Raw genomic sequence first — 17,748 nt, 5'->3', positions numbered from 1 at the left:
AGAGAATTGGTTCATTTTTACAGGTATTTGTCCAGTTTTGCCAACACTACTATTGAGACTGTCTTTACCACATTGTATATTCTTACCTCCTTGTCATAGATTAATTTACCATATAAGTCAATTTATTTATTTATTTATTGGAGGATTTATGTCTGGGCTCTCTATTCCATTGATGTCTGTATCTATTTTTATGCCAGTACCATACTGTAGCTTTGTACTAAATTTGATTACTGTAGCTTTGTAGTAAATTTTGTAATCAGGAAGCATGATCCCTCTCACTTTGTTCTTTCTCAAGATTTCTTTGGCTATAGGCAGTCTCTTAGGATTAGTTCTAGTTCTGAGAAGAATGCCATTGGTATTTGAATAATGATTACATTTAAGCTGTACATTGCTTTGATAGTAGGAACATTTTAACAATATTAATTCTTCCAATCCATGAACATGGTATATGCTTCATTTTTTGTGTCTTCTGCTTTCTTCAGTGTCTTATAGTTTTCAGAGTACAGGGCTTTCACCTGTTTGGTTAAATTTATTCCTAGATATTTTATGTTTTTTGATGCAGTTGTCAATGGAATTATTTTATTGATTTCTTCTTCTATTCCTTCATATTGGTTTACAGAATAATTGGTACTTTAAAAAATATAAATCAAAATGCTGCAAGACTAGAAGTAAGCAGCGGGGAGCTGATTTTAGCTGGTTTGAACAGGAAGGCCTCTGGGTAACAGTAGAGCTGGCCATTGAGAGGTGTGCAAATCTGGGTGGGTAGAAACAAGAGTGGTGCTACGTAGGGGGAGAACCTGGGCAATAGCACACATCAGGAAAGCCTGGGTCCATCTGGGTCAGAGCTGTACCTCAGTGTGTCTGAGGAAAGAGGTTGTGAAGGGGAGTTGTACGAAATAAAGACAGCTTAGCTTTGAATGGCAGGCAAAGGACTAGGCCTTTTCTCTAGACTAGGGCTCTCAATGTTGGAATGTGTTCAGTGTCATCAAAAGAGTTTTTACAAGTGGACTTTTTCAAGGTAGTAGGATACAATTGAAATTTTTTGATCAGAGAATCACTGTGATCCATGTTGTACTTCATAAATTAGCCAGGAAGAATACATAGACCGCATTGGGTAGGGGAGAGACTGGTAACAAGGACAGTGAAGTTCAGAACATGTGTTCAGTGGGGGAGATAATAAGGGCCTGAACTGGGATAGTGCTTAAGAAACTAGAGAAGAGGGGAATTATATAAATGAGATTATACAGACAAAATTGGTTGAATATTAGGGTCCAGAGAGCAGTACAAACTGGTAGGAGTATTTTGAGCCTAGATAATAGGGATGGTACGAGCCATTATCAGAAATAGGGAGCCCTGGAGATAATGCTGACTCAGAAGCTAAACAGTGATTTTGCCTAGAGCACAGTCGAAGCAGCTCAATGCTAGGCTGCACAGACAGGTATTAGCCAAGTTGCTGAATACGAGGAGTTAGTGTCCATGCCTCTGAGACATCACTTCCTGAGGACAGTCTTTTTTTCCTTTGTCTAGTGTGATGCGGGTGGCTGAGGCCAGGCAGGTTCACACTGGATTCCGGCAGATGATAGAGGAACTGCAGAGTTGGAAAGCATTGGGCCATTACCATTTATTAGAAAACCTCTTCTCGTGGCAGCAGGCAAACAAAGCAAAATGGCAACCTGCACAGTGGCGGGCAAGTGATCCTCAATCTGCCCTGAAGGAAAGCACTCGTGGCCTGACATAGACTGCTCACACACTAATCATGCAAAGTACAAGTGAGCAAGCCTGACACAGCTGTTTTCCCTACACCTAACATGTTCAATAACCTCATAAACTGTTACTACATTCTCACCCAGGAATTTAGACAGAAATTGGGGCAACATAATTTATTTATTTTTAAGATCTAAGTCCCTTAAAAAATTTAAATTGCAGTCTGTGAGGTCATCAGGCCCAAAATACAGATTAGGCACTGTCTGCTGTATTATATAGGACACGCTATTTTTAAAGCTTGTGCTTGTTATCATAGCTAGGAAACATATAGGAAATGAATGATTTTCTGAAAGATATAGATAGTAGCTAGATAGTGTATTTGCATTTGTAGGAAAAGCAGCACCACACTAGAACTGGCCACTCACACTGGTAGAGCCACTTTGGGCTGTAGATGCCCACTGGTCTTACTTGTGGACTATTTTGTTTAAGTCAGCAAAAATGCTGTCTCTTCTTCCCTAGTAGTACTTTCTTTGGGGCCCATCAGTAAAGGCACACACACACACCCAGTATCAGAGACCCATGTCCTCTGTGGTTTGTATTGCTTAGTCCGCATTTACCCTGTAGCACCCATTCATTGTCTCCTAGGGGACACTGCCTAACTGCACGTGCTGCTCACTTATTTCCTCTGAATCGGTGGCAGCTTTGTGCGTTTCAGAGGTTTCACTTCTTCCCTCCCAGTCATCTTCGACTTTAGTCACTGAAATCCTTTAGTGAGTTTGCATTGAAATGTTGGTTTGGGCCTGACCAGGCAGTGGCGCAGTGGATAGAGCATTGGACTGGGATGAGGAAGACCCAGGTTCGAGACCCCAAGGTCGCCAGCTTGAGCGCAGGCTCATCTGGTTTGAGCAAAGCTCACCAGCTTGGACCCAAGGTCGCTGGCTCGAGCAAGGGGTTACTCAGTCTGCTGTAGGCCCACAGTCAAGGCATATAGGCGAAAGCAATCAATGAAAACAAAAAACTAATGATTGATGCTTCTCATCTCTCTCCGTTCCTATCTGTCCCTCTCTCTGACTCTCTCTCTGTCACTGTAAAAAAAAAAAAATTAAAAAAAAACAAACAAAACAATTAAAGGGTCCTTTGTTTTAAAAAAAAAAAAAAGAAAAGAAAAGAAAAAAAAGAAATGTTGGTTTGGGCTTCCTCCAAAAAGTAGCACCTTTCTGAGACAGTCACCCAACTCTGAGCAGTAACTGAGAACCACTCACCCAGGTGATAGAGACCATAAGGAGGACTGATGGACAAGCTCTGTAGTGTCAGTCTTTCTATTCTGAGAGTTACTTTGGGAATCATGCATTTCTTTATACACACACAACCACATTTCAGTCACTTTCAACATTTTGTTGGAGAGTGTGATAACTGGATTTTCCAAGTTACCATCTTTATAGCTAGAGAGTCGGCAGGCATTGTGAGGCTAACCTGTGAAAATGCACAGTAAAGGTGCTCTGTTTCTGTGTCTATTTACATTTTTAATAACTTGTTATAGAGGCAGTAAATACATAGGAGGGCTGAAAAGGTTGTACTCCAAACTCAGTGTTAACCTCTAACACTGTAAAGGGAAGAAATCGCACTTTTACTTCTGAATTTGAGTTTTTAAATTTATAATTGCAAAAACTAAAAACCAATCAGGATCACTCATAGAAAATTGAGAGAGATAAAGAAAAAAATTAACTTATATATAATCCCACTACAGGGAGAAGCATATTTCCTAGGAGGGTTTTAGATAGATGGGACAGGTGAGTGGGTGTGTGGGTGCAGAGTGACTCAGGAAGTAGGGAGACGTCTTCAAACAAAATTACATTCTGTTATATGTCATTTTGTATCTTGGTTTACATAATATGACATCATGAGCATTTCCCCATATCATGAAATCTTCTTTGAAATATTTAACAATTCGTGTATTGTATGAGATGTACCCTTATTTAACTATACTGCTCACAAAAATTAGGGGATATTTTATAGCTTTATATGAATGATAAAATACTCTCTAATTTTTGTGAGCAGTATATGTAGTCTTCTATTTTTGGACATTAGATACTTAAATTTTTTTTCACCCTCCTATGTGCTTCAAGTGAATAAATCCCCTTGTGTCTAAATCTTTGACTATACCTCTAATTATTTCCTCTGGAGAAAATTCTAGCACTGGGGTTACCCAGTTCTTTCCTTCTTCACCTGGTTATTCTAACTTGCTTCAAGATGGTAAAAGTACTGTAAAAGAAAATATTGTATTTTTATTCTCATACTTTAATATTTTATTGTTATAAAGCATTCTCTTTGGTCAAGAAACAATAACAGATACAATATATTGGGTACCTAAGATACTGTGCTATTTTATATATATTATTTTAGTTAACCCTCCCAAACAACTTCCATTTTACAAGTGAAAAAAAAAAAGAACTTTATAGAAATTAAGCAACTTACTAATAAGGGCTAGAGCTACAATTTGAGCCTTTAGCACCTCCTCACTATACTCCAGAGTTGCTAGACACTCAGGATACAATTAAATAAGCCACATTCCCAGCCTCCAAACTCACCTGGCTAGTATCAGGTACTGGTCCCCTCAACTGCCATAACTAAATACCACAGACTGGGAGGCATCAGTAACAGATGAATTTTTCTCACAGTCCAAGAGCAAGGTTTTGACCAATTTGAATTCTAATGAGGGCTCTTTCCCTAGCTTACAGAGGACAACCTCACTGCGTCCTTCCATAAACATTCCTCTGTGCTGGTATGGAGAGAGAGAGAGCTTTCTTGTGTCTCTTCTTATAAGGACTCTAGTCCTACTGGATCAGCTCCCCAGACTCGCTTAACTGCACTTCCATAGAGGCCCCATCTCCAAATGCAGCCACACTCAGGCTTAGGGGAGACACAGATGCTCGGTCCATAATAGTCTACCAGCCTCCTATGCTACAATCTTGTGTCTGTGATAGGTGCAGGCCTCTGATATCAGTGGTAGCTCACAGTGTGACTCTTATGTGTATAGGAGGTCTCTTACTAGAAGTGAAGTGAGTAATTGAGCTTTGAGGAAAGAAAAACCAATGTATTGGAAAATGTACATTACACTCATGTTGTATTTTGAATTCCTGTAATTTACAGTTAGCCTAAATTATTTCCTAAAGCAAAAGATCCTATTTCTAGCAGCCTGGGAAAATCAGCCCAGTATTTTGTCATAAATGCTAGAGCTGAATTTAGGCTCTTGTTATATCAAGTCCCCTGACAGTGAATTAACAAGGAAAGGGTGACATGGCAGGATTATCAACCTGTTTCAGGAAATGAGCTCATAGCTGAAGATGGTCACACCTTTGAGCAGGACTCCACAGTGCTTTCTGATCCAATCATCAGATAGCATCTGAGAAAACGGTCATTGTTGTCTACCTGTCCTAGGATGCCATTAAAGTCAGCAAACATTTTTTAGTAAAAGACATAATTCCTCTTGTAATTTAGATGAGGATATAAATTTATAAACAGTTATTTGAGGAAAAATTAAAAATTTAGAGAGACTGAAAAGTTTTTGAATACTCAGAAAATTTTTCTCTATAAAAGAAAAAAGGAACCTGATTGTAAGACTCTGCTGCAAGAAATGGCTGATACAATGTTGACGTAGGCTGTAAGTGTAAAGATAGATAGTTACTTAATAAGTCTCTTCTCTTGCTTTATTCATTTCTAAATCATCCTTGGTTGTTCTTAGAAAAGTGTATTCATAGACAGGGAAGGAACCTGGAGGCATGAATGTAAGTTCCCAAACAGCCAGCAATTCTTTCCTACAAGAACAATGTTAAGTGTAATCAAAAAGGAGAATTCATCTGGGGAAGGGCCAAGGGGAGAGTATGGGCTGCTGGCCAGATTTCAGTGTTTGCTGGTGTCCTGGGGAAGGCTGGTCTTAGTCTGGACAGAAAGCATTTGCCATTCTTCCTTTTAAATGAGCACTTCTCACTTTAAAACACTGTCATGCATTCGCCACCTTATCCAAGTAATGCCTGCAGCCCCAGAAGAGGTTTTATGGATTTACCGTCCCCTCCTCCAAGCAAACAAAGATCGGAGTCACCCATGTCTCTCTCCAGATAAAGGGCCTTGCACTGCTTTCATATTGACTGCCATAGAGGAAAGTTCCCTGTGGCTGGCACGGGGTGCCCACCTCACACACTTACACTTTGCCTGCTTCCAAAGGAAACAATAGCTCTCCCCAGCATGTTCCAGGTGGAAGTCCTGCTTAGAGCTCAGCGGCTCTGACTGGCTGTCCCTGAGCAGCCCTCAGAAAAACAGATTGATTTCCACGGGGGAATAATTAAGGCAATGAGGTAAATAATTGCCTCCTCACTGGGGCTTTTACCATCCAGAAGAACAGTCAAGCACAACCCTCCTTTGTCTGCTGGTTCTGCTGGTTTGCTCGGCAGCTGCCTAGGAAGGCAAGAATTCTCACTGGGGAGCTGTGCTGAGCTCCCTGTGGGGAAGGAGCTCCAGCTGCTGCCTCTGTTCTGGGGCCAGGGGACAGGGCCGCGCCCTGGTGCGCAGGAACCTGCAGGAGTGCCAGGCTGCGCGTCCTTGGTTGTCCCAGCATGTCAGGCTTTGTTTGCCAGCTGAATTTCTTCTCACCTTTTGTGGTATCAATCTGTCTTTAAAGAATTCTTTTTCCCATTCCTCGGGCACATAGAGCCAATTAAAGACTAAATTAAATGAATAGGTACTTAAATTATAAACATATGTCTAGAACCTTGCAGTATGTTTTGTGATTGAAAATTAGAAGAATGCTGTTGACTATTCCACTTTCTTAGCCTTGAGCCATGCATTTTTTTTTTTAATCGCATCTCCCCCCTCTTCATTTCTCTTATTTTAAAAAAAATAGCTGGTAGGCCTCAACCTACTATACCCCTATTCATCTGGAAGCAGCCAAAAAAATTGTTTATTGTAATAGTGATGACTCAGAGAAACCTGGGGGGCAGTGCCAGTCTGGTCATAACAGGCTTCTGTCTCTGCGTGCGCAGTTGACTTGCTTCTACATGTTGTCATTAATGACAAATGTGTACATTTTGAATATTTTACTTAATTTCTAATTTGCCACAAATGTTGACATTTTTTCCCTTGGGGATTTTTCTAATGTATCAGCAGAGCAGCCACTGATTGTCTCCTCTCCCACTGACATGTAGGTCAATGGCTGTCTGCTGGACCCTGTGCCTCCTGTCCTGGTGAGGAAGGGGTGCCAGTCATTGCCCAGCAACATGATGGAGACTTCCATTGATGAAGGGCTGGAGACAGGGGAGGCTGAGGAGGACCCCGGCCAGGCCTTTGACGTGCTCCAGTCCACGCGCAGCGGGCAGAGGCGGCATACTCTGTCAGAAGTGACCAATCAGCTGGTCCTGATGCCTGGCTCAGGTAAGACGTCCAGTGCGCTCCAGGGTAGATCTTCACAGCATCAGCTCACACTCCAGTCCCCAAGACAGATTCCCAGAATGTCGTCCACAATGGAGAATTTCCCCATGGAAATTCTGTCTGTTTTCTTCTTCTGGACAACGTTCAGCAGGCGGAAGGATGGGACCAGGGCCTGCTCCGCAGCTGCAGGGTTTAATGATGGTGCTAAGTTGGCTCCCCTAACTCCCAGAATTCATCAAGTACCATGACTCATCCAGAGCCCTGGCCCTGTGGGAGCAGCACAGATCTGGTGGGTGCAGGTTCTGGAGTGCTCCCCCACTGAATCCGAAGCTGATTAGACTGACGTGTAAAAAGGTCCTGAAAAGATGTGTTGGTTGGAGGTTAAGGACATTGTAACTGTGAGAACTCAAGCTGACAACACCTCGTATCTCCTCCTCAAAGAAGATGCTCTTTACTGTTCATCACATCTGTTTTGTTTTCTCTTAAAGGGAAAATATTCTCCATGAATGACAACCTCTCCCTGGACAGTGTGGACTCTGAGTACGACATGGGGTCTGTCCAGAGGGACCTGAACTTTCTGGAGGACAACCCTTCCCTTAAGAATATCATGTTAGCCAATCAGCCCTCGCCTCGCATGACCTCCCCCTTCATCAGCCTGCGACCTGCCAACCCCGCCATGCAGGCTCTCAGCGCCCAGAGAAGAGAGGCCCACAACAGGTCGCCAGTGAGCTTCAGAGAGGGCCGCAGGGCTTCAGATACCTCCCTCACCCAAGGTAGCGGCTGCTTTCTCCTCTGGCTTTCAGAACTCTCATCTGGTAGGGTTTGAAGGGGTTTATTGCCCTGTTGGTATCCCATTCTGGTCACTAAAAGGTGTTTTATTTAAACTGTTTGGTCATTGCTTTTCCTTCCAGGAATTGTAGCATTTAGACAACATCTTCAGAATCTGGCTAGAACCAAAGGGATCCTGGAGTTGAACAAAGTGCAGTTGCTGCATGAACAGATGGGGTCCGAGGTGGACCCCGACCTGGCGATCGCTGCGCCTCAGCTCCAAGACCTTGATGGCAGCTGCCCTCAGGCAAGTGCTCTGGGCCCCTTCTCCATGGCTCTGTGTGAGGAGAGTTTGTCCTGATGTGTCACTTTGTGGAGAGGAGTCACTGCAGTCCTGGGACAAACAGGTTCTTGTGGGAAACTTTCCTTGTTGCTGCCACCTGGCACTGACAGGGTAGACCTGCCCAGGCTGGCCCCACTTGGAGGCTGGGACACTGCCCAGTTTATTTGGTTCATAGGGCAGGTTTTACATGAATTGCCTCTTGAGAGTCTCCTTTGGAGTCCCCTCCTCCCGGGCATACACACAAAACTTAAGAATAATGAACTTGACACACTGAGAAGCTTATTGGCACTACTTTTGATGTGCTGTCACTTCATTAATTATTATGAGGGATTATTTATGCTAAAGATACAAAAAATAGTGCTATTTATCCAGTACGTTTTATTTTGAGCCTACTTTTAGTGCATTAAGGATATTATAGCATTTGAGGCCCATGTGAAGGAAACAGTCTCCTGGTGGCAGAGAGCCTGTGCTCTAGGACTGACTAGGTTCTCGTTCAATGCTGATAACCCGTGTATAGATTTTCTGCAGAATGATTGACTCTCAGCCTACTAGTTGTATAAAAAGCTTTGAGTATTATGTCTTACAGAATTAGAGTTCCTCTTGGATACTTGCCGAGGTGCCCAAACTAAAAAACTGAAACTTTCTCCTGAATGGAGAATTGAAAATGTGCTCACCCCCTTGCTCCACAGGAGGAAGTTTCTCAGCAACAGAAAAGCGCATCTGCTCTCCCCAGCAGCACGCACCCTCCGCTTCCCCGGCAGCAAAGCCTGGAAGCCCAGTATCTGCAGCACAGGCTCCAGGTGGGACCCTCCCCTCAGCACCTCCGTCACTTGCTGGTCCAGAATAGGCCTGTTTTGCTTGTTTGGGTTTTGTTTTGGATTTGTTTTTTGTTTTGTTTTGTTTTTTGTTTTTGAGGACAGCTGCTTGATTCCTGATAGGCAGGCAGATTTGAGGATGCACTTTTAGCTTTTGGAAACATGCTCAGACTCAGTGTCATGCCGTGTTTGGCAGTGGGTTTGTCCTCAGACCCCAGGAAAGATAGCACCACAGGATGGTAGGAAGGGAAGCATGGCTTCTGGGCCTCTAGTGTTACTTACGCCTCATCATAAATAAATAAAATGAAAATTTCAAGTCTGCATATTGTAAAACAGCTGTCTACGTTGGTGTCTGAAAATCTTTAAAAATTAGTCATTTTTCATTCAGCAGGAGCTGCAGCTTTGTTACCAAGATTCAACCCCACTTTTCTCCTTATTTGTAATCTCCACGCACCTCCCAGCCCTGGCGACTTTTAGAAATGGAAAGCTAAGTAGGTTAGAACTGTGACAGCCCAGCCCGCTGACCCAAAGCTGTCAGTCCTGAAGCTCTCCCAGGGCCTCACCAGTCCCTTTCCCCTGCGTGGACTGTGGAGGACACACTTGGCTTCATCCTCCAGACAGCGGTACATCTGATGACTCATTCGAGATGGCAACACATTGTTACGCTCACATTGTTTCTCTCCTCTTCCAGAAATCCAGCCTATCAAAAGCCCAGAACACCTGTCAGCTCTACTGTAAAGAACCACTGCGGAGCCTTGAGCAGCAGCTGCAGGAGCACAGGTGAGACAGGGTCTTCCGCCAAAGGAGTCACTTTCTTTTGTGTAAGAACTAAGAGTGCTAGGTGTGTGTGTGCGCGCTTTCCCCCTGGAGTTTGCCTCTACTCGGAAAATAAGTTTCTGGTGCGGGAGCCAGACATGCTCGCTCATGCCACTCCCAGTGTCCGCGGGGGTGGGCCTGTCGGGGAGCAGCCCTGCGTGTGCTTTTTCTTTGTCCTTTTCTCTCCCATTTCCCATTGGAGCCATGACTAGATCCAGGCTTTCAGAATCCGCGACCTCATGCGGGAGAGCGGCTACCCTGCAGAAAGGCCTGCAGGGGCCAAGGTGCCGCTCCCACCGCCCCTTGGAAACACCGCAGATGGGAAATGAGCCTCTTGCTGCTCAGCGAGGAAAACTAGAGTTATAGAGAAAAAGAGTTAGTGTTCACTTCCTCACGACCGGTCGGTCGGACTGGAGGGTACAAAATGAGATTAGGGTTAAGAAAGCCGACACGATTTGTTCTTTCTGCCACGGAGGAGAAGCGAGAGGACAGAAGCTGACAACCGACACTGGCTTTACGCTAAATTGCCGTCCCTGGAGAAGATTTAAAATGCTTCCTTTTGGTTTGCCAATTTAGACTCCAGCAGAAGCGACTGTTCCTGCAGAAGCAGTCTCAGCTGCAGGCCTACTTTAACCAGATGCAGATCGCGGAGCGCGTGTTCCCACCACCCGGCCAGGACCAGCCGCCGGCGCCCTTCGGCCTGGCGCAGCGGCTGAGCCCAGTGCTGGAGCCTGGCCCCGAGCAGATGCAGTGCGGCCCCTTCCTCAGCCGGTACCCGGCCGGGCAGCCGCCATCCCCGCCCCCACCGCCCCGAGGGCAGGCGGGAACCAGCCCCACACCCCTGCAGTTCTCCTATCAGACTTGTGAGCTGCCAGGCGCCGCTGCCCCAGATCCGAACTACCTCGCGCCCTGCCAGGTCTCCATGGACAGCGCCCAGCAGTGTGGCGCCCCTGCACAGGACTGCCCCTGCCCCGGGTGCTCAGGACTGCAGGAGGCCCCCTCCAGCTATGACCCTCTGGCCCTGTCTGAGTTCCCCGGACTCTTTGATTGTGAAATGCTCGAGGCCGTGGACCCACAGCACGGTGGCTACGTCCTGGTGAATTAACCTCAGCACAGGATGTGTGAGGCAGGTCAAGTGCAGAAGAGTGTATTTTTATTCCAGCCTTTTACATTTAAAGCTTATTTTCCTGCCCTCTCCCCTGGGGAAAATCAAGTTGCCCAACTGGAATCACATGGCCTGGCCAAGTTAATGGCGCTTCAAGCTGGTTCTGTCCCCACCACAGTTTCTGTGGCGAATGTTTGAAACTAATTGTCAGCTGAAGCTCATGCCCTATGTCAAGTGGAGTAAGTGCTCATGGGAGACACAAAGGTTTTTGTAAGTGGAAGACATTCAGACCTAGGTTTTATACAGAATGACATGTTATCCAAGGAAGCCTCGGTGAACGCAAGAAAAATGTGTGCCCTTATATATGGGGGAAGAGGCAGTATCCTTCACAGAAGCCAAGGAACATGTTGCTTAAAGGCAAATCAAGAGTACATAATGAAATGTGATGCACAGGAAATAAAGTTTTCCTTTGTCATTGAATAAGTTCTAGCTGCTGATGCAAATTGTCCCCAAGGCCATCACAAAGTAGCAGAGTAGGAGCTTTGTTTCAGAACCTACTAAATACCAGCTGGTACTAACTCCTGAGACTGCAGTCATCTTCATCTGAAGCAGGCAGCATAGCTCTTCAACAGGGGCCCTGGGTTACAGGCTCAGAGAGTACTCAGGGCTGGCTCCAAATATGTCACCTGTAGAACCAACAGCAGATCCATCACAGTGGAGACGGGGCAAGAAGCTCCAGACACCATCCAGAGCACAGCCGGGCGGGCAGCAGGCTCCTGCACAGTCTGTTGCGGACACTTCTGGTTCGGGGCAGTGTCTCTTTGAAAATGTAATAACTACTTTGGCTTTACAGAATTTGTTGCTGGTAGTTTATTGAACTTTGTATATTAGGAATTCTAAGAACAAGAAAAATGAACTTTTATCCCCCATGTGAAGTGGTAGTGCTGTGCCTTTTCCCCAGATCATGCTTTAATTCTTTTCTGTAGAAACCAACAGTTTTCCATTTATGTCAATGCTAAATCCAAAGTCACTTCAGAGTTTATTTTCCACCATGTGGGAATCGCATTCTTAATTTACTTAAAGTAATCAAATATTCAAGTACTACAGCAATATTCAAAAACCACAGATGTGTTAACCACTTAAGCAAATCATCTGCCAAACTCATTACTAATAAAACTTAACCCTTACAATTTGTTCATCAAAGTAAGTAAAAAACAGATGCTACAGCTAGTTAACTGTATCCCTAGAAGTAATGAGTAATCTGTCTTTTGGACAGTAACATCTAAGTGTTACAAGTTCAGTATTATTTACAAAGACTCATTTCTGTTCTTTAGAATGGCTTGTCCTATCAGCAGATGAATGCATTAAGCACAAAACACCTTCCTGAAAGCACAAAAAAGAGAGATACTACACTGATGCTACATTCAGAAACACCTTTAAGTTGCCTTTCCTCTTTGTAGTAAGTGTCCAGGCAAGTGAGGAGAAATGTGGAAGGTCTGAGTTCTGTTCTGCCCCAGCCCAGCCCCTTCCAGCATTGTTAACTTGAGCAGTCCCTTTTCCTGGCTCCGCTTGGTGCCAGAACACTTCACAGAGGCGCTTTGCGTGGGGCTGGACTGCGGCTTCAGCCAGAAAGATGCTGGGTTGGGCTGTCGCTCTTTGAGTTAATAACACACAGTGAAAACCCAGGAAGAATGAATTATGTTCCTTCTATGGAGTGTTTCTTCCTCCTCATGCTTAAGATGGACAATTTCGTGAAATAGATATCATTTCATTTAAAAGATCCTTCCATCAAGCTCTCTAATCCGGTTTAAGTCTGCAAAATCCGCCAGTTATAAAACAGCTTGATTTGTTTAGACTGAAGTATGTTTTCCCAAAATATACTATCTAAGTGCTGTAATATTTATGAAATTTAAATGTCATCCCTACTAGAAATGGGTCCATTCAATGCAGTCACAGGCGTGGCACAATCAGATACGTAAACACCTGCCCCCCAGGAGGCCATCAGCCTTTTGAAAGGCCAGGAAACCGAGGAACTGGGGCAAGATGATCAGGCCAACAGATGAGGGACAGCAGAGAGGCTGTGGGAAGTTGAAGGACCCAGAGAGAGACATCGGGAGCAGCCAGTGGGGCCAGATTTGTGAGGAGCAGACCAGCGGCCCAGGCCCTCGCCAGTGGCTAGTGTGACCTGTCCTGCTGGACCTGTGCTGTGCGCTCCCGTTTGCTTTTCTCATTTATTTTAAGTGGAAATCAGTAAATTCCATAACCATCTGTATTTACTGCAACATAAGCTAGTGAGAGGAGCCTGGTCCTATTGTCAGCCAGGTGTTGTCCAGCCCTGTCCATCTCCAGTGGTCTGTCCCCTAAGTAGTGACCTACGTAAGCTTCCAAGCAATTTTCACAAACACTAATATAACACTAAGAAGGCTCAATTCCCCTCTTCTTATGTGAGTTTCCTTTGAAATGACTTTCCAGTCTGTTTCATGTTAACAGTGTGTACACTACTATTTAATAATTAGCTTTATCTTGTACACCAGGCTCCTCTGAAGAGACTTTGGTGAGATGAACATGAGGTAAAAATTTCATTCGGCAAAAAGTGCAATATGTGTGGTACTTTATTCTTTATGTTCTTTTTTAATCCAGGGGTATTAGTCTCTGCTTCAGGAAAAATGCACTATTCTGCAATTTCCAGTTTGACAACTGTGTCTCTAGTATTTACATGCAACTGGTAGGCTGGTCCTTGTGCGGCAAAGAGAGCGTGTCAACACAACAGGAAGGGTGGCACTCCCATTTTAAAGTTCCTGACCATCTCCAGCCACCCCTTGTCACCCCTCCCCTCTCAGGCCTGCACTGCCCTCTTGTGACCTGAAGCATAGAGAAGGGGGTAGAAGGTTCTCTTCACGAACCACCCTAAAACAGCACTTCATGAGAAACACCTCGGGCCCACGGAGGGCTGGGGAACACGACTAAAGGGCTCTGTTAGTTCTGATAGGAATGAACCCGCCTCCTTTCTATATATCCAACTGCCCCTTAGGAAAGAGAAAGGAAGGGTCCCTTTCTTACTCAAATAAACTGGGTTCCGACTTGGTTTGGTGGAACTGGCAGGCTCCTGGGATTGGAACTGAAGTTAGCCCTTACCCTCAAAGGCCCCAGAGTAATAGGGGCCCTGTGTCCCGAGGGGAAGGAGCAGCTATGGGAGCCCTCCCGCCAGCCGACTGCAGGACTCTTGTAGAAGGGACTCATTGTGGCACCATCTCACCCACTGTGCCCCACTGTGACTAGTACCTAGTAGGGGGACTCTTAGGGAAAAGAATTCTACCTGATTGCCAGGGTTAGGAAGAAGGGTGTATCCTCAGCTAGAATGATTGGGTGGCCAACCAGAAAGCAAGGTAAAAAGCAGCAGCTTCCCGTTCAAGTCAGGGGTCCGAGTACATGGTGATGAGCACAGCCTCTGATCAGGTGCAGGCAGCTCAGACATGTGGAAAGAAGAAATGAGTGGGTTCCTTCGCCGGGTCCTCCAAGCCCTAGTCTAGCTCCAGTCCTTAAATACTGGGTTCTGTGTTGGGATCAAAATTCCCAGCTCTGTATTACATTTAAAAACCTCTTGTCAGCAGTCATACTTAAGCTCCCTGCTGCTTTAAAGGAAATTCCTACTCCGATAATTTTCTCACATTCCCCCTTTAAAGACAATACACAGTGTCATTTGACAACATAGGTCCTAGGAAACAGTTGCTGGGCCAACGTGGGCTGCCTCCTCGGAAGCCACCCAGTGGCTCAGTCTCTCTTTACCCAGACATCAAAGGTAAAAACTGGATAACAGGTAGGAACTGGGGAGCCATTGGGGATATTCGATCCTTTTGTTACTTCTGGAAATTTTTACAGAGCTTATTATCTTCACAGTGATATATGGAAAACAGGAGCAGTATCATCTGCCTATTTCTAAACTGGACCAAAACTCTTTTTTTCCTTATGTATTCCGTCTGCCTGGTTCAGCAGTACTGTCCTCTGTGGCCCGTGTGTGCCCCTGGGAAGTGATGATTGCACAGCTCTGTGTCTTGGCTGGCAGCCCATAGAAGGACTAGGGCGGGCCCTCCAGGGTGACTGTTAGCCTGGAGTCCCTGGTTTCCCAGTGCCCTCCCATACTTATTTTACCATTTCTCCCATTAAGGGAGCCTGGCCGATTCCAGAAGATTTATAGCCACCCTCTTTGCATCACCATCTTATGTCCCTATCTCATGTGGGCTGATTTCAACACCTTTGTCAGAACTGAGCACATCGGATTGCACAGACTAAGAGCGAGGCGGCAGCACTGCCTGGAGACTTAGCCAGTGATAGCTCTGATGGCGCCTGTCCAAATATCCAGCTTGCCTGTCCAAAAGGAGCAATTGCTTGTATTTGTACATCAACTTACCAAATACTTTCACAATAATCTCTTCTAATAGTCACAATTCTCTGAAATAAGTTGGGCAGCAGTTACAGTCCTCATTTTTTATAGCTGAGGAAACTAAAGCTCTCGGAAGTCAGTGTGACTTGTCTGAGGGCACACAGCTCATGAGCGAGGAGCCAGGATGAACTCTTGGTTTTCTGGCTTCTCCATGTTTTTTCCTGTCACCAGTAGCAGCTGACTCCTCATGAGCAAACAGCTGTATATACAAAGCCCCCCTACTGGTTATGCACTGGATGAATGTGACATTGTCCCCTCAACCTTCTTCCCCACTTGACAGCTGCCTGGTTTGAAGGGAGAGGCACCCTCAGGGTGACAAGTACAGTTGTCCAGGTGCCCCTCCATGAGCAAGACTGAGGGAGACACAGCCCCCAGACTGCCATCCTTCCAGTATCCAGTTAACTACTAGTTCAGCTTCACACTAAAGATGTCTAGTTTTTCCAAGTTGTACAACATGGTAAGTTCCTACAGAAGAACATGCTACAATTCTAGCACACACTCTTCCTTCAGTGCCAAGGAGTCAGATGGCACAGCTGCAGCCCACCAAGCACAGGCCAGCAGACCAACTCCAGGGGGCGGCTCTGAGAAGAACCCGAGCCCAGTCTGGTCCTGAGGAGAATTGTAATGTTTTACATTAAGGCACATCAAGTAAAAGTACTGATTAAATACTTTTATAATAAAAATAATAACACACTTTGACACTGTGTCTTTTCAGAGGCAAAGTGGGTAGGTAAGTGGGAGCTTTAAAATAGAATAAAGTAGAATAATAGCATCCTGGAAAAACATGACCCCAAATTGGAATAATGTCCCATTAGCAAATAGAGCTGGGGCTCAGCACTGGCTGTGTGATGCGATCTGCTCAGCCAAGGACATCCAGTGGTGACACCTCCTCACTGCTGATGGTACAGAAAGCTGCCTCCACCAAAATCTCTGAAGCAGACAGAAAAGCAGGTCTGCTTCCCTTTTGGAACTGCAGTTGAAGTAGAAGAGATATCTGCAGCACTTTGCAGAAAGGGCAAGATGGTTTGCTATTTCCGAAGGGAGAAGGGTATTCTCTGCTGGATGTCTGGTCTGTGAGTTACTTTTGATAAAGTTAATCTAATTGTACTTAGATTACAAAGTACTGTGTACTTTTTTTTAATGAGTAAAGAGTAAATGGTGAGTTCAGTAGCTTGGTAGTTTGAGTGCAAATCATAAATTCAATGTGAAAAAATCAAAGTGTAACCTGTCACACTCAATGTTAGTAAACAGCCTAAAATGCAGTTTAATAAATGATCTTTGTATCAAACATTAATTCAATTGGGGTAATTTTCTGCAAGAAAACAACAGTTTTTACATTTCAAACTCTTGAATTAAAATAACTTGTTTTCTAAGAGCCTGGGTGACATGTGTCAGGCAAATGAGGGGCCTCTCCCTCACTGGCCGGGCCTGGGACGGCGGCCGTGCTCCCTGGGCGCTGGCACTCGCTTCAGGCTGCAGACAAGGACGGGATAATATGTTCTCATTGACGTCAGCAGGGTAAAGAATACCTTGCTCTGAAGTCGCCTGAGTACACGTCAGCCGCTGCGGAACGCTGACAGCAGCACGGCTCCCCGCAGCCCGCACCTGGACAGCAGGCCAGGCTGGGGGGGCTGCCTGGTGCCCCTGGGTTTTCAGAGGCAGTCGGGCAAGGGCCTCACAGCAGGAGGAGGGGAGTCAGTCGTGTCAGCCTCCCTGAGGACAAGCAAGCTGCAGGGCAAGGGCTGGGTGTAAGGAGCCAGCAAGATACTGCTAGTTACTCACAATGGCAAACTATGAGACCTGCAGAAGGCCTCACACAGGCTGCGGCCCACACAGGCCAGGCACCAGCTGTGCCCTTAGGTGCTAGAAGAAAACTCTTGCCCAGGCATTTGAAGCCGCTCTCCTGTGTTCGGGACGTGTTTCACTGCCAGACCCTGAGTGAGAAGTTCAGTATTAAACCCTGCTTTCTGGCAGCAAATTCAATTGAGATTTGGTTTCACTCAGACCATTCCAGCTGGGCCCATGCTATGGACTGGACAGTTCTCCAGCAGGGATCATCTGCTCTGCAGGGAGGGGTGGAAGAGACCGCCAAGGGCAGGACGAGAGCCGAGACTTCTCCTCTGTCGTGTTCTGCTGGCCACACTGCAGGCCGGCACTGAGCCACCCACCCCCACCCCAGTGGCTGTTACCCCCACTTGGCTACCCAGGACTTCAGTAACACTGATTTTCAATTGTGCTTTATTTACTTATTTAAGGAAAGCACTCAATTTCAGTAATGATGTTTTGCAAACTTTCCCTTTCCCACCAAATTTCTCCATCCTTTGTGTTGCCAAAA

At 45.5% G+C, this 17,748-nt stretch overlaps 1 protein-coding gene across 6 annotated transcripts in view; it reads left to right on the top strand.

Moving 5' to 3' along the window:
- Nucleotides 1-17,748, top strand: part of SIK2 (salt inducible kinase 2) — a 142,349-nt gene that overhangs the window by 105,880 nt on the left and 18,721 nt on the right. For 2 of the 6 annotated variants that reach the window (XM_066373308.1, XM_066373318.1), the window contains 6 exons: nucleotides 6,903-7,128; nucleotides 7,614-7,898; nucleotides 8,037-8,200; nucleotides 8,926-9,036; nucleotides 9,743-9,831; nucleotides 10,444-14,913. In XM_066373308.1, the coding sequence (XP_066229405.1) occupies nucleotides 6,903-7,128; nucleotides 7,614-7,898; nucleotides 8,037-8,200; nucleotides 8,926-9,036; nucleotides 9,743-9,831; nucleotides 10,444-10,972 (1,404 nt within the window). In that variant the 3' untranslated portion in view covers nucleotides 10,973-14,913. Of the gene's footprint in view, nucleotides 1-6,902; nucleotides 7,129-7,613; nucleotides 7,899-8,036; nucleotides 8,201-8,925; nucleotides 9,037-9,742; nucleotides 9,832-10,342; nucleotides 14,914-17,748 lie in introns of those variants that run through there. The other 4 variants (XM_066373343.1, XM_066373338.1, XM_066373329.1 and 1 more) reach the window with 4 other exon arrangements.

Source organism: Saccopteryx leptura, chromosome 1, assembly GCF_036850995.1.
Source record: "Saccopteryx leptura isolate mSacLep1 chromosome 1, mSacLep1_pri_phased_curated, whole genome shotgun sequence".
In the NCBI taxonomy this organism is placed as follows: Eukaryota; Metazoa; Chordata; class Mammalia; order Chiroptera; family Emballonuridae; genus Saccopteryx; species Saccopteryx leptura.
The sequence above is the reverse complement of the archived record's forward strand: the minus strand, read 5'-3'. Positions and strand labels throughout refer to the sequence as shown.